Below are 12,685 nucleotides of genomic sequence, written 5' to 3' on the forward strand. Positions count from 1 at the left end.
AACATTTCACTCGATATAATTAGTAATGTAAATTAAGTTCATTATGATTTTGGTTCAGATATAAGCTTTCATTTGGCAAATTAAAAAATTACCGTGACTCTGTGGCTCTACGTCTTCAAGCTATATTTGTTGGATTGAAATGTTTGGGTTTGGAGGGTGCGATTTTAACCCCCACAAGATGGCAGCTGACGTGCATCAACAAATAATGCCTTTAGAGAGGAAATTCTCCTTGCAAGATTCGCCGCGATCACCCACCGTCTTGCCATGGGATAGATTTTCTAACTGGCTCCACTGCGCTTGTGTCGTCACTTTTGATTTGGAGCTTGGACAAGCAATGGAGGTATTTAGTTTACCGTCTTTTGTTCTCATATTTCTTTGGATGGCTTCTACAAGTTCAAGGAATGTTGCTTATTGGTGGTTGTCACGTTTTCTGCCGGGTGAAAATTAATGGCCTGCTGCATGTTCCCCTTTTATACCAAAAGACGTAATCTTTTTTTTTTCTATCATTAGATTTGTTTTCTTGATTTGTGCGTCGATAATTAATTTTGTTGGCAGTACTTGAATGGAAAATCATCTGGAATTAAAAGGGACTTGGTTAGTGGTTGAGTGGCATGGACACATGCTTTAAACTTTCACCAAATACCAATACAATAAATCTCACGCGTGTGTGTCACATTTGCTAAAAGTTATCAGTAATTTAGTTTGCCAAAATGTATATATATTTTTTACTTTCACAATATATCCCAGTACTCAAATTGTCTGTGATTTAGTTCAAGTCTTTTGTTTCTAGTACTCTTCATTTCATACTACTGAACATGTTTAAAAATGTGTTACGTGTGGCTTTATTAATGAATGTGAAGATTTTTAACAGTTGATCAGTGACCTACATACTGTCTACAAGTTTATTATGCCCAAGCCATTTTATTAGGATGAGTGGATAAAGTTTCTCCTAAGTGGGCTCAATCAAATGGAAAATACTTGATTTGCTTATACCCAAAATGTTGGTGGAAAATTTGGTTGTTATTGCTGTTGTTGTTGTTTGTTTGTTTGTTTGTTTTTTTTTTAAATCTTAACTTATGTTTATCTGCAGCTTGTCAAAAATGCTATGGCAAAAATGCATTATAAAATGTAAACATGAGATCTACTCCTTTAACAGATCATTCAGACTAGTTTTAATTTCAAAGCTGTTTAACTAAAGTAATGATTAAAGGCAGTATGCTTAAAACAAAAAAAGATATCAGCCAAAATATAAAACATAGAACATGCTTGGCTTGATATCTTGTAACACAAAAGCACTCTGTTCTCTTGAGTGAGTCTCCAAATGTTTTGTTAATAGTGCTCTCACCTGACATAACCACTTGGACCCATCTGAACACTGATATACCATACAAATGTGCAGTGAATAATGTTTAATTATTTCTCTCATTGGGTCAAAATGATTTGTGGTCAAATTAGAAATTCTATTTTCTGAAATGACGTATTTCTATCTCATTTTCAGCTGGTGTATCCAGGTCATGTAAAGCTTACAGAAAGAGAGGTTTGTTTGTCTAATGTTTAAATAATGTAGCAGCTGTATTTACTGTCAGTAAGTTGGGTATTGATATAGACGATTGCCTTTGGCCTGATGGTATCAACTGCATGAAAGGGCAATCAAGTTGCATATGGAGCATATAAATTACTATGGCAGGCACTGTTTAGATGTCATTTTTTTTTTTTTAATTTAATATATTGAATCAAAGTCAATGAAAATGTCCTTGGATTAAGATTATTCTGGATTTCTAAAGAATGTGCATTAGCGGTTTAAGGTATGCCTTACGTATACATATTAATTTTTTCAAAAATAGATTTTTACTTTATTTTATTTTTATTTATTTATTTGTAATTTGTGTCATATGCCTTGTATTCATATTTGCTATATGGTCTTCTTTTCCAGAAAATCAATATCTGTTACTTGTCGTTTCCAGACTCAAACTCAGGTACATAGAATCATTAATTATTCCTTAATAACGTGTTGTTATGTTGTTATGAACATACTAGTAGTTAATTGGATAGGGAACCCTATATAATGAAACCTATTATGTAAGTTATTCATGAAGGTCTATATGATAATAACTTGAAGCTATTTAAAAATATGAGATTATATAAACATAGGATATTTATTGGCAAACTTAAAGGTTATAAGAAGGACAAGGAAATCCACAATCTTTGAACAATGTTGGATTCTCCCATCCCCACTTAACATATTACAGCTACTGACATATTTTAATATACACACAAATTATGGTGTATTATCACAATTGAGTTCACAATGTTTTTTTTTTTTTTTTTTTTTTTTTTTTTTTTTTTTTTTTTTTTTTTTTTTTGAGAACCAAAAACTAGTAAAGAACCTATTTATAAGAAGTCACAAGGAAAATAATTCTTTAGACAGTAGCTTAACTTATATTACCATTATTCAAGTACTAGTATGGTATTACTTAGAGTACAATGCTGATAGAAGTCTTCACTTTTCATTTTAAATTGTTTCTAAATGCACTTTAAATTTCAGGTTGTATGGGTGACACAAAGTTTCACTTTCGAATCCGTCAGTGTCCTGGTAGAAAGAATCACATCCTTGCCCATGATGACTTCAACAGAGAGTGCCCAGCCTCTCTGCAGGTAGATATTTTAAAAGTAAAAAAAGTCTGGTTCTTAAATACTCCACTGCAAGTAAAGAAAATTTGAGGAGATACTCCTTATTGGAATGATATGTTAAACTGTTTTGATTTGACATTTTGAAGTTTAATTTTAATTCTAGCACCACAAAAAATGCATTGCACATAACTGAAAATATTCAAGCACGTGGAAATGAAAATATATAAGTTTACCATAATTCAATTAATAGTGAGATGCAGTAAACAAGGTTGCGTATATTAATGTATGTATTGTCATATTTGCAACACAGATTGAATGTCTTTATAAGTTATCATCATGAGAAGTATTACTGGATGTTTTATTACATTTTGCTTCATATTTTTCCCTTCAGATCGATAATGCTTATTACTACGGCTATGTCTACTTTCGCCAAATGAAGGATAAATCCATACGAAGAGGATACTTTCAGAAAGTACTTTTAGTTTGATAATACATTAATATAGAGGTTTTACATTTTAAAATTTATTACTGGATTTGTCATGATATTGTCTGTTAAGACTGATATTTATTTCAACTAAATTATTTATTGTCATCATTTGATTAATATTGGTGATATTCTCAGTTATTCATCAGAAAATTAAATTTACCATTGATTCATTCTCTCTCTCTCTCTCTCTCTCTCTCTCTCTCTCTCTCTCTCTCTCTCTCTCTCTCTCTCTCTCTCTCTCTCTCTCTCTCTTTTTTTTCTTCTCTTTTCTTCTCTTTTCTGTCTGCAGAATTGTTGGCTTGTCTTTCTGCCTGTCTTTTGTCTTTTTGTCTTTTCAATCCTTCCTGTCTTCACTGCTTTCTCACTATGTATGTTTCTGTATATTCCAGTCCCTAGTATTAGTGTCTAAGCTGCCCTTCATCCCACTGTTGGAGCACATGGTGGAGATTATGGCTCCAGAATACTTTGATAATGGGGAACCCAGCTTAGAAGCAGGTTTGTGAAGGAAATGGAGCTTTTTGAACTCCCAGATTTTCTCAGAGTAAATAAGTGGAGTTAGTTTTAAATTTCTGAGATTGATACCTTTAAGTAATAGTATCTTTCTGTGTCTGTTGTGTTCTATTATATTTGTGTGTTGAGCTGTGAATTCTGATTTCTTACATTAATGTTAGACCCGGCTTCGTTGTAAAAATATTATGTAACCCTGGTCCATTGTTTCATATATTTGAATAATAATGATAATTATTATTATTATTATTATTATTATTATTATTATTATTATTATTATTATTATTATTATTATTATTATAAATCTGACCCATATTTCAGCCTGCCATGATATAGACCAGTGGCCAGAACCCACTCCAGGGGAAACACTGAACTTGCCCCTCATGGGCTCAGTTGTACAGGTAGATATTAGGTGTATTCATTCTTAAACGAAGCCCCCATTCCCATAGACACCAACAATCCAACTATTAGGGGACTCTTGCTAAATGTAGTCAGTTTAACAGATACACATGCCTCCTGCTGGTGTTAAGCAGAATACAGAAAAGTGATAAATATTGTGGTGTTTGTATCATTCCCTCAGGTCCGAATCCCCTCCAGATCTGACAAGGTGATAGGTGCTGTCCAAACCAAGACACACACTGTGGTAAGTGCATGGATCGAGGGAAAATGAAAAAAAAACTTGTCTACCAAACACAGACAAGTGTTTTGTAAGACATGCTACTGAATTTAATGGTTTATGTAGTAGATATATATTAATGATATACTTCCTATAGAGGGTAGTTGGCCTTGTAAATAGGTATTTGTATACTTCATCATTGTGTGATGTGGATTTGACATGACAAACAAATTTGCTTTATACTATTTTATAAAATGATAGTAACTGTATTTATTGCAATACTTACCTAATGATTAATACTTTCTATCACCAATTCATGAAAATTATTTGTTTTAATGTTGTTTATATTTTCCAGCCTCAAATCCCAGTAAATCATGTTCTGCAGTCAATACATGAAACAGATCTGTTCAGGTAGGGAGAGTTCTCTACAGGTTCACCAATAGATTTGAAATATTTGCAATTAGCACAAATAATTTATTATACTGACAAAAACTGATTGATTGATTTTTCTTGTGGCCAATTTGGTACATATTTGGCCAGCCACAAAGTACCAGCCTACTTGACCTTTGAAATGATATATTAGGATGCTTGGAGTTATATATTTAAAATAATTATAGTATGGATGTTTTCCCCATTGCAGTGCATTTCAACCAGTCCTACAGCACTTGCAACTCATGTGGGAACTAGTCTTAACAGGGGAGGTAAGGAAATGCCTGTTTACATCAGGATAAACTTACCAAGTCCAAGCTGCCAGATGTAAAAATTTTATTTACTTTGGGTTCTTAGTGTTTTGAATTTTTGAGTGCTCAGTCATGACACTGATTAAAAACAAAAAACAGTACTTACTTTATTGTATAGCTCTATGAGGACAATTTACATGGAAGCTGCTCTGTTTTATAAGAAAGCATATCTGTTTTATTTTACATGTTAATACATACAAATGTACCTGTTTTAGCCTGTGGTAGTAATGGCCTCCTCTCCTACTCTGTGTGCCAACGCTGTGCAAGCCCTGGTCAGGTTAGTCACCCTCGTGCCATACATTTTCATACATACTGGTTAATTTTCAGTCAAAATGTGATGGCTTAGCCTATTAGGTACCATCCCTGTGTGTGATTGTTCAGAAAAGATTCCAATTTCATGTGATTTACATCAGTCAAAATTTGTCAATATAAGGTGAAAGTGAACATTTTACATTATATACTTTTGAATACTGCTAAGATACGATTCATATAGTATATTCAGTAGTATATAAAAGTATGTAGTAAAATGATGTTTTTATTAATATGATTCAAATGTGATTTGTTTCTTATCCTTTATTTATTTATTTATATTTCCAGTATAATCTGGCCACTGAAGTATTGCTCGGATTACCGGCCATACTTTACAATACACGACAGTGAGTTCAAGGAATACACAACTAAGACTCAAGCACCGTAAGTTTTACCAACCAGTGTATAACCAAGTCATTATTATAAAGGCATTTGCATTGGAATTTTTCTCTATGTCAAGAATTTCATCCTTTTTTAATGTGTGAAAGAGAGTTATCATGAAAGAGGGTCATTGGATGTTGTATGACATGCCAAAAAAGGGCATTTTCTATTCCAATGTTTCTTTTTATTATGAGATTTATGTAAGAGTATCTTAAAGCACCAGATAAATTGCCACTAGGTGGCATGATAAATGTTTCAGGTGGTTACAGGTACATGAAATTCTTAAGACAGACGTATATTTATCAAGATTTGGTTTCTTTGAATATTTCAGTCTGAATTTAGAAGTTGTTATATTTTCAGGCCAGCTGTGATTCTTGGTGTTACCAACCCTTTCTTTGCCAAAACTCTTCAGCACTGGCCCAATATTGTACGCATAGGAGAAACAAGTGGAGATGGTAAGCCCATTGGTCCTTGTGCAACTGGGGACAGTAAGCCTTTTTGGTCTCTTTACAGAATATTTGCTGGTAGTTTATGTTATGGAGATTGATGAATATGAACAAAGATGCCAGAATGAGAAAATGATTGTGAAAACTTTGTGTTCGTCTTCAGTCAGATGTGATTTGCTAAATTTGATTGTGACTTTCATATAATGAAAAATACTTCCAGGTGATGCCAATACATTGATATCTCTAACATCCAAATTTCAGGAGATGCTTCTTATTAGAAAAATTCATTTAGGTTTTAATTGGACCTATTGAGTTTTACTTTGATTTTATCACCAATTAAAAGAAATTAACACAATATCAAATTTTTAGTTTAAGACATTGGAAAGTAATGAGTTCCGTTGCAATTGTTTTTTGTTTGACATCTGTCCTCTCCACTCACAGCTTCTCCGCGTGCAGTGCTGAAATTGAAAAAATCCAGTAGCTTGAAAACTTTAGATTCTAAACCAGGTCAGTCTGCATGATAATCTTTTAATAGTTTTTTGCTATTGTAGAAATATTTTCCTACTTCTTTAGAATCACTTCACTCTCATAGATTCTTGTGTTGTATTAACCTGCTGTATTCTATTATAAACACTATGGCACACCAGGTGGTGAAACAGCACTGAGAAAAGGCAGAAATGTCTGTCTGACATAACATTAACTGCCAGTAGTTTTTCACCTTGGTGCATCATTCCTTCTTCTATTTGTCCTCAAAATGGCGTACAATAGGCCTCTTAGTGACATTGTTTTTTGCAGTTTTGTTATATAAAAGAGTAGATTCTGAATTGATATTTGCTTCTCTGAAATCATGCAAATATAGGGAAAGGCACAGGGTTTTACTTTGTTGGCTGCATTCGAAAAAAGATTGGTCATTATTCCGTATTACAAATTACTTGTAACCCCAACCAGTGCACCACCATCAAATGCAGTGTTTCTATATTGTTGTGCACTTTTACAGTAGTAGTAACTTGAAGGTGTAAAATAGTTCAGTCCCATCCTTTTTAGAATAGCATGTCTTTTAGTAGTCTAGCTGTGAATTCTTAAGTTGGGCTAATCAAAGGGCACCTCTTTATGATTTTTGTAGTTTACAAATGTTGGGGTTTTTTTTCACCCTTTTCTTTAAAAGATGTTGATTTCTGCCTTCTTAACTCTCTCAAAGAAAAAATATTTTTCGATCCAGGCCATTATAGTTATATCTTGTGCCCTTTATTGTATCAGTGTTTCAAAGTTTTATGTTAAGTTCTATTGGTCTGGATTGTCTGACAGTGTATTACTATTAAATTAATGTAAGGTTGTATTTGTGCAGTATTTTCTTGTTCAAGTGCCAGTGTTTTGTTTCCTTTTCTAAATGCACAAAATGCCCAAGCCTTTTTCAGCTGGTCTAGTGAATATTCACTTTTGCTTGTGAAGTTGAATTTTTATAATGTGGCAATTGATTGAATTTTAACTGATCGTGCCATTGATTTCTTAAAATTGTATGCCTGAATGAGGAATACTAAAGCAAATCTATATTTGATCCCCTATGAAGAACAGTGATCATCTGTTATATTTTCAATTTTTGGAATAGATAGAAAAACATTCACTAATCACAGGCTTTGTTATCAAATTTTTAGGATAAAAATTTGAAAATTTATTTACTATAATATTTATGTGTAGATATCCTCTTTATTTCAGGTGTCTATACCAGGTACAAACCCTATCTCAGTAAGGACAAGACTATCCTGAAGAGACTGAGCAAGGTATGAAATTCATTATCTTTTTTGATGGCAAACATTAAGTATAATAAGACTTCATTACAGATAATGCAACTGGATATTACAAGTCAAAATACCATAAATATGAAGTATTGTTGGCATAATTATAGTTGCATGGCATCATAGATATCAGTTTGCTGGAAACCTGCCTTTATTATCACCATATAGATTTGGTATTTTGAGTAAGAGTGTTGCTGGGTGAAGGAAACTTAACCATATAGTACTGAGATCGGCATGGTGTGATGAGAATGTTTTCAATAAATTTGATGTGATATACTAAACACATAAAATGAGGTTAAAGGAAAGATATATTATCATGTTATTAGCTGTAACTAGTTTGGTATTGTTTGTTATTTCAGGGTATCCAGTTGAAGCGGCCAGTAGAGGTACAAAGTGCAATGTTGCGGAGGTTCTTATTAGAACTGACTCAGAGTTTTATGATACCATTGGTAAGAAACAGGACTCATATTAAACCACCAGTTACAGTGAAGATTTCCTGTTCACATCAGATTCTGGGACAACTGCTCTATGCTTTTGGGAATTTACACCTCCTGGTTGTTCATTGATATATCTAACATGTAAAATTAAGTTTAGCCAGTTTTGCTAAACCATTTTTTGGGGTAAGATATTGTGTATGAAGTGCTACTTTGCTTAAATTTGGGTCACAGTAACTGTTATAGCACAGTCTGGCTTATTGAGTGAGCCTTGAATACATAGGCTAATTTTAAAGCAATATACTTTAAAAGCAAAATTTTAATATTCCAAAAATTGATTCATTACAGGAGAGGTATATGGCAAGTTTAATGCCACTGCAAAGGAACATATCACCTCACAAGGTAAGGGGTTTTAGAGAAATTTCATTGAGACCTGTAATATTGTCAGTATGATTATGAATGAATTGTTAGTAAAAATTTCAGAGTGTACTATGATCATGTAAGTACAAAAAATTATGTTTTTGTGTAAATCTTTATTGTATGTCTTGTGTTCCCTACATTTTGAATTCTCCAATTTGTATATCAATAACTTTCAATGTCTTTTAACAAAATTAACATAATTATGTCTTAAAGGGACCACCTGTTCTGAAACCATTCAATGTAGAGGAGTTCTTGAAGACTTTAGACCACTCTGGACCACAATTGACTTCTGGGTTGAAGGGGGACTGGATAGGACTATACAGGTATGGTAGTCCTTAGTAGACGGATAGGACTATACAGGTATGGTAGTCCTTAGTAGACGGATAGGACTATACAGGTATGGTAGACCTTAGTGGACGGATAGGACTATACAGGTATGGTAGTCCTTAGTAGACAGATAGGGCTATACAGGTATGGTAGTCCTTAGTAGACGGATAGGACTATACAGGTATGGTAGTCCTTAGTAGACAGATAGGGCTATACAGGTATGGTAGTCTTCAATAAACAGACAAGACTGTACTATAGATATATGGTCATAGTCTTCAGTAGTCAATAAACTGTGCAGGTATGGAAGTCATCAGTTACCAGACTACAGAAGTAGTTGTCAATACACTAAACAAAACTTCAGTGATCAATGACTGTGCATATAAGTAGGACTGTACATATATCATTGTAGTCTTCTAAGTGTAGTGAATAAACAAGAATAAATTGACTAAGTAGGAATGTATTGATATGATAGTCACCATGTGTCAATGACTAAAATATACTGTAGATGGTTAAAGGGTTTTTGTTTTGTGATAGTTTTCAATTTTGTTCTTAGCTTTGAAAGATCGTGATAACATTTATATTATTTGTCATTGTATGTTTCTGAAATGCAAATTGTGAAAATTGCTAGAAAGTGCAAGCTATTTATCAGAAATTATGTATTCCAGGAAGTTTTTAAAGTGCCCAAATTTTGATGGCTGGTATCACTTCAGGCAGAAAGAAGTGAACCAGAAGTTACAGGCTTTGCACCTGGAGGCTTTGTGTAAAGAGGTAAAAGGATGATTGTTTAGGGTGAATGATAAAAAAAATCTTTCGCAGTTTTGGGGTATTATTATGAATCAAAGCTTAAATTTATGTTCAAGAGGCGCTACTTACTTAGTAACATTGGTGAAAATATTATTGTTTCATAGTGAACTTTTTTCTTAATTTACAATGAAAGTTCCATGTGATTTTATTATTTTTTTTGTCCTTCTCATTTATAGACTGTAGTTTGATGTTATGCATTAAGGAGATTTGATCAAATCCTATTACATCCTAAATACTTTTCAGGACCTAGTGAACTGGGTGAGGGACAAGCAGGAAGTGGAGATTGTTGACCTGGTGCTAAGGTTGAAGGACAAAATGGTACCTGCTCATTCTTTTTTTTTTTTCATTATATGAAAAATGAGAAAATCCAAAGTGTGCATGTTTTTGCCAGCTCTGTTGGACTCTTTGTTAATTATTATACTGCATGTATATGTGTGTGCATGTAATATTGATTAAAGATTTGCAGACCACCTGATTCTTGACATGTATAGTTGCAAGCAGACCAGAAAATGAGTACTTTTGTTTTACACTCTGAGTTGGTTCTAAAGAACAGTCTTCAGGATTTGAATTTTATATCGTTCCCTTGCACATTTGAAAAAAATGAAACTGAAAAAATTTGACATATCATGATTAGATTTTTATACTTATTATGGATTTGGAGTTGTTACTTTAAAGTGCAAATGATTATCGTTATTATATTTTATTTTCATTCTTATTATTGTAGATTAGTGCACAAAACAATGATATACCTGTCTCCATGGACATTGTGAAAAAACTGAAATGTCACCTTCACAGTATCATCAGTTCTCTGCCAGAGGACCTACAATCAGTACTGAAGACACATCTTTGAATTTTGAATTTGTAACAAGTATTAGGATTGGTCTGAAGAAACCAGAGAAACAAGTGACTGGCCATTGTTGTTGAAGATTGAAATAAAAGAGAAAAGATGAGTGGCCATGATGGTCAGTATAAGAATGGAAGGGAAAAGATGATTGGACCAGCCACTGAAGATGCAGGATCTGTTGGTGAAAGTTTGTTGATTAAATGAGAAATGCAGGATTGCACAGATTGTTTGCGTAGTCAAAGAGGACACGTTTGTAAAAATTGGCAGGATTTTTCCAAGTATTTACAAACAAGGGAATACCCGGATTTCATCATGGTGCTTGTTGTAGTTGAACTGGGCAGAACACTTAGGATTCGATTGCTCAGGTGATACCACTGGCACAAAGCACAGGCCAGTACTGGTTGAGCTGTGTAGAAAAATACCTCAAGAACATTATATGTAATCAAAAATAACTAGTATGCATAGCATCTATGACTGGTCACATTGGTAATGGCAATAGTTGACACCGATAATGATGTTGTATTGTTATTTTCAAAATTTTATGAATATTAATTATGGAATTCAAGCTCATGGCAGGACCAAGGCGGTGGGGTTTGATTAGAATGTGATCATGTTTTAAGGCACAATGCTTGAAAAATCTCATAAAATTGGGTTTCAATTTTCACTTCCAATTATTTTCTGTATGTAGCTTTTCAGCTTCATCTTTCATATTAATCCAAAATAATGGATCCAGAAGCCCTCGCCAGATCAAGTTTTTAATTACTTTTGGTTCTAATAAAATGTGACAGTGTTACCGTTTCTTATCATTATGAGCCACTATGCATTAGGTGAAATGTCATTGGTTTTATAAAACAATTTCTGCTGTTACAGTATAAATAGTGATAATTTATTACAAAGCTTTATTTTAATACAAATGTGCCCCTCTGCCTTTACTGACATATCATAATTAGGAGTTGTGAAAGCCTTTTACTGCCATAGAAGGCATGTACTTACAGTAGGAGAAAAGGCAGAAAGTGTCTACTGCATTCAGTAGTACCACGAGTTACACTTAATTTAGTGCTTTGTTTTAATAGTCCTCTCCTCCATGTGTGCCATAATGAGTATAGCGAATTGTCTCTGAATTCACAATTGAAATAATTTCAGAGGGAAAATGAAAAATAACTGTAATACTGGCAAATCTTGAAAGCATTTTTTTTTTCTGGATCTTTAATGTTCCCTTTATTATATTATGCGTATTATATTATGTGCACTTACTTCATCATGAAAAAAGTCAGCTTGCAGAGAGGAAGTCATTTTTAAGGTCTTGGACTCTGAAACTTTGCATGTTACTGGAGCAGAAAGTAATGATCATGAAAGTTTTTAAAATTGACTGTCACAATGTCAATTTCCTATCACTGTCACTGTAAAATGTTTGTGCTGTAATACTGTATTATTATAATACTCATTCACATGCCTTCTGTTAAATTTCAGACATCTCAGTACTTAAAAGAGGCAATGTATTATGAGAATCTGAATCACAGAAATAAAAATTGTTTTACTGCAAACTTGAATTGTTCTTTGGCATTTGATTTCAAGTCCGAAGCTGCACAGTCAGTTGGTCATATTTTTTTCCATGGACCAACAAAGTATTTTCACTGAAAAAAAATCATTGTACGCAGTTCATTCCACATCCCATTGTTATTCCAGAAGTGTGAAATTATTCATTTTAAAATAAGAGCATGCGCACACACACACACACACACACACACACACACAAAGGGAAATAACAAGACGACGGTCTGCTTCTTGACCCAAGATCGAGACCACTTGGTTTATCAACCCACACAGCAAAAACTATATGGTATTATTCAGAGCAGCAAGATAAATTGATAGGCTTTGAGTACCAGAGAAATTGTGGTAACCTTTGAAAAACTTCATAATAGACTATAACGGGCAAAATGTCACTT

At 33.4% G+C, this 12,685-nt stretch overlaps 1 protein-coding gene across 2 annotated transcripts; it reads left to right on the plus strand.

Annotated features, from left to right (window-relative positions):
- The first annotated feature begins 140 nt into the window (after positions 1 to 140).
- On the plus strand, positions 141 to 12,283 carry LOC106169720 (protein DENND6A). Of its 2 annotated transcripts, XM_087015892.1 has the most exons (21): positions 141 to 340; positions 1,499 to 1,537; positions 1,934 to 1,976; positions 2,546 to 2,655; positions 3,023 to 3,103; positions 3,508 to 3,613; positions 3,947 to 4,026; positions 4,206 to 4,268; positions 4,597 to 4,652; positions 4,882 to 4,942; positions 5,197 to 5,258; positions 5,579 to 5,674; positions 6,032 to 6,126; positions 6,559 to 6,624; positions 7,831 to 7,895; positions 8,270 to 8,359; positions 8,693 to 8,746; positions 8,978 to 9,087; positions 9,757 to 9,859; positions 10,139 to 10,213; positions 10,620 to 12,283. In XM_087015892.1, exons 1-21 carry the CDS (start codon positions 179 to 181, stop codon positions 10,743 to 10,745), a joined length of 1,743 nt encoding a protein of 580 aa, XP_086872018.1. In that variant the 5' UTR covers positions 141 to 178; the 3' UTR covers positions 10,746 to 12,283. The 2 variants fall into 2 exon arrangements, with proteins under 2 accessions (XP_086872018.1, XP_086872019.1); XM_087015893.1 differs by lacking the exon at positions 6,559 to 6,624 and having other exon boundaries at positions 142 to 340.
- The last annotated feature ends 402 nt before the right edge of the window (positions 12,284 to 12,685 follow it).

This window comes from Lingula anatina, chromosome 6 (assembly GCF_051362555.1).
Source record: "Lingula anatina isolate TDL-2025a chromosome 6, LinAna3.0, whole genome shotgun sequence".
In the NCBI taxonomy this organism is placed as follows: Eukaryota; Metazoa; Brachiopoda; class Lingulata; order Lingulida; family Lingulidae; genus Lingula; species Lingula anatina.

Excerpts from the sequence above, each read along its gene's own strand:
- LOC106169720 (XM_087015892.1), top strand. The coding sequence starts at position 179 with ATGGCAGCTGACGTGCATCAACAAATAATGCCTTTAGAGAGGAAATTC. Across the intron at positions 341-1,498 it reads AGCTTGGACAAGCAATGGAG|CTGGTGTATCCAGGTCATGT; the intron begins GTATTTAGTTTA and ends TCTCATTTTCAG. Across the intron at positions 6,625-7,830 it reads AACTTTAGATTCTAAACCAG|GTGTCTATACCAGGTACAAA; the intron begins GTCAGTCTGCAT and ends TCTTTATTTCAG.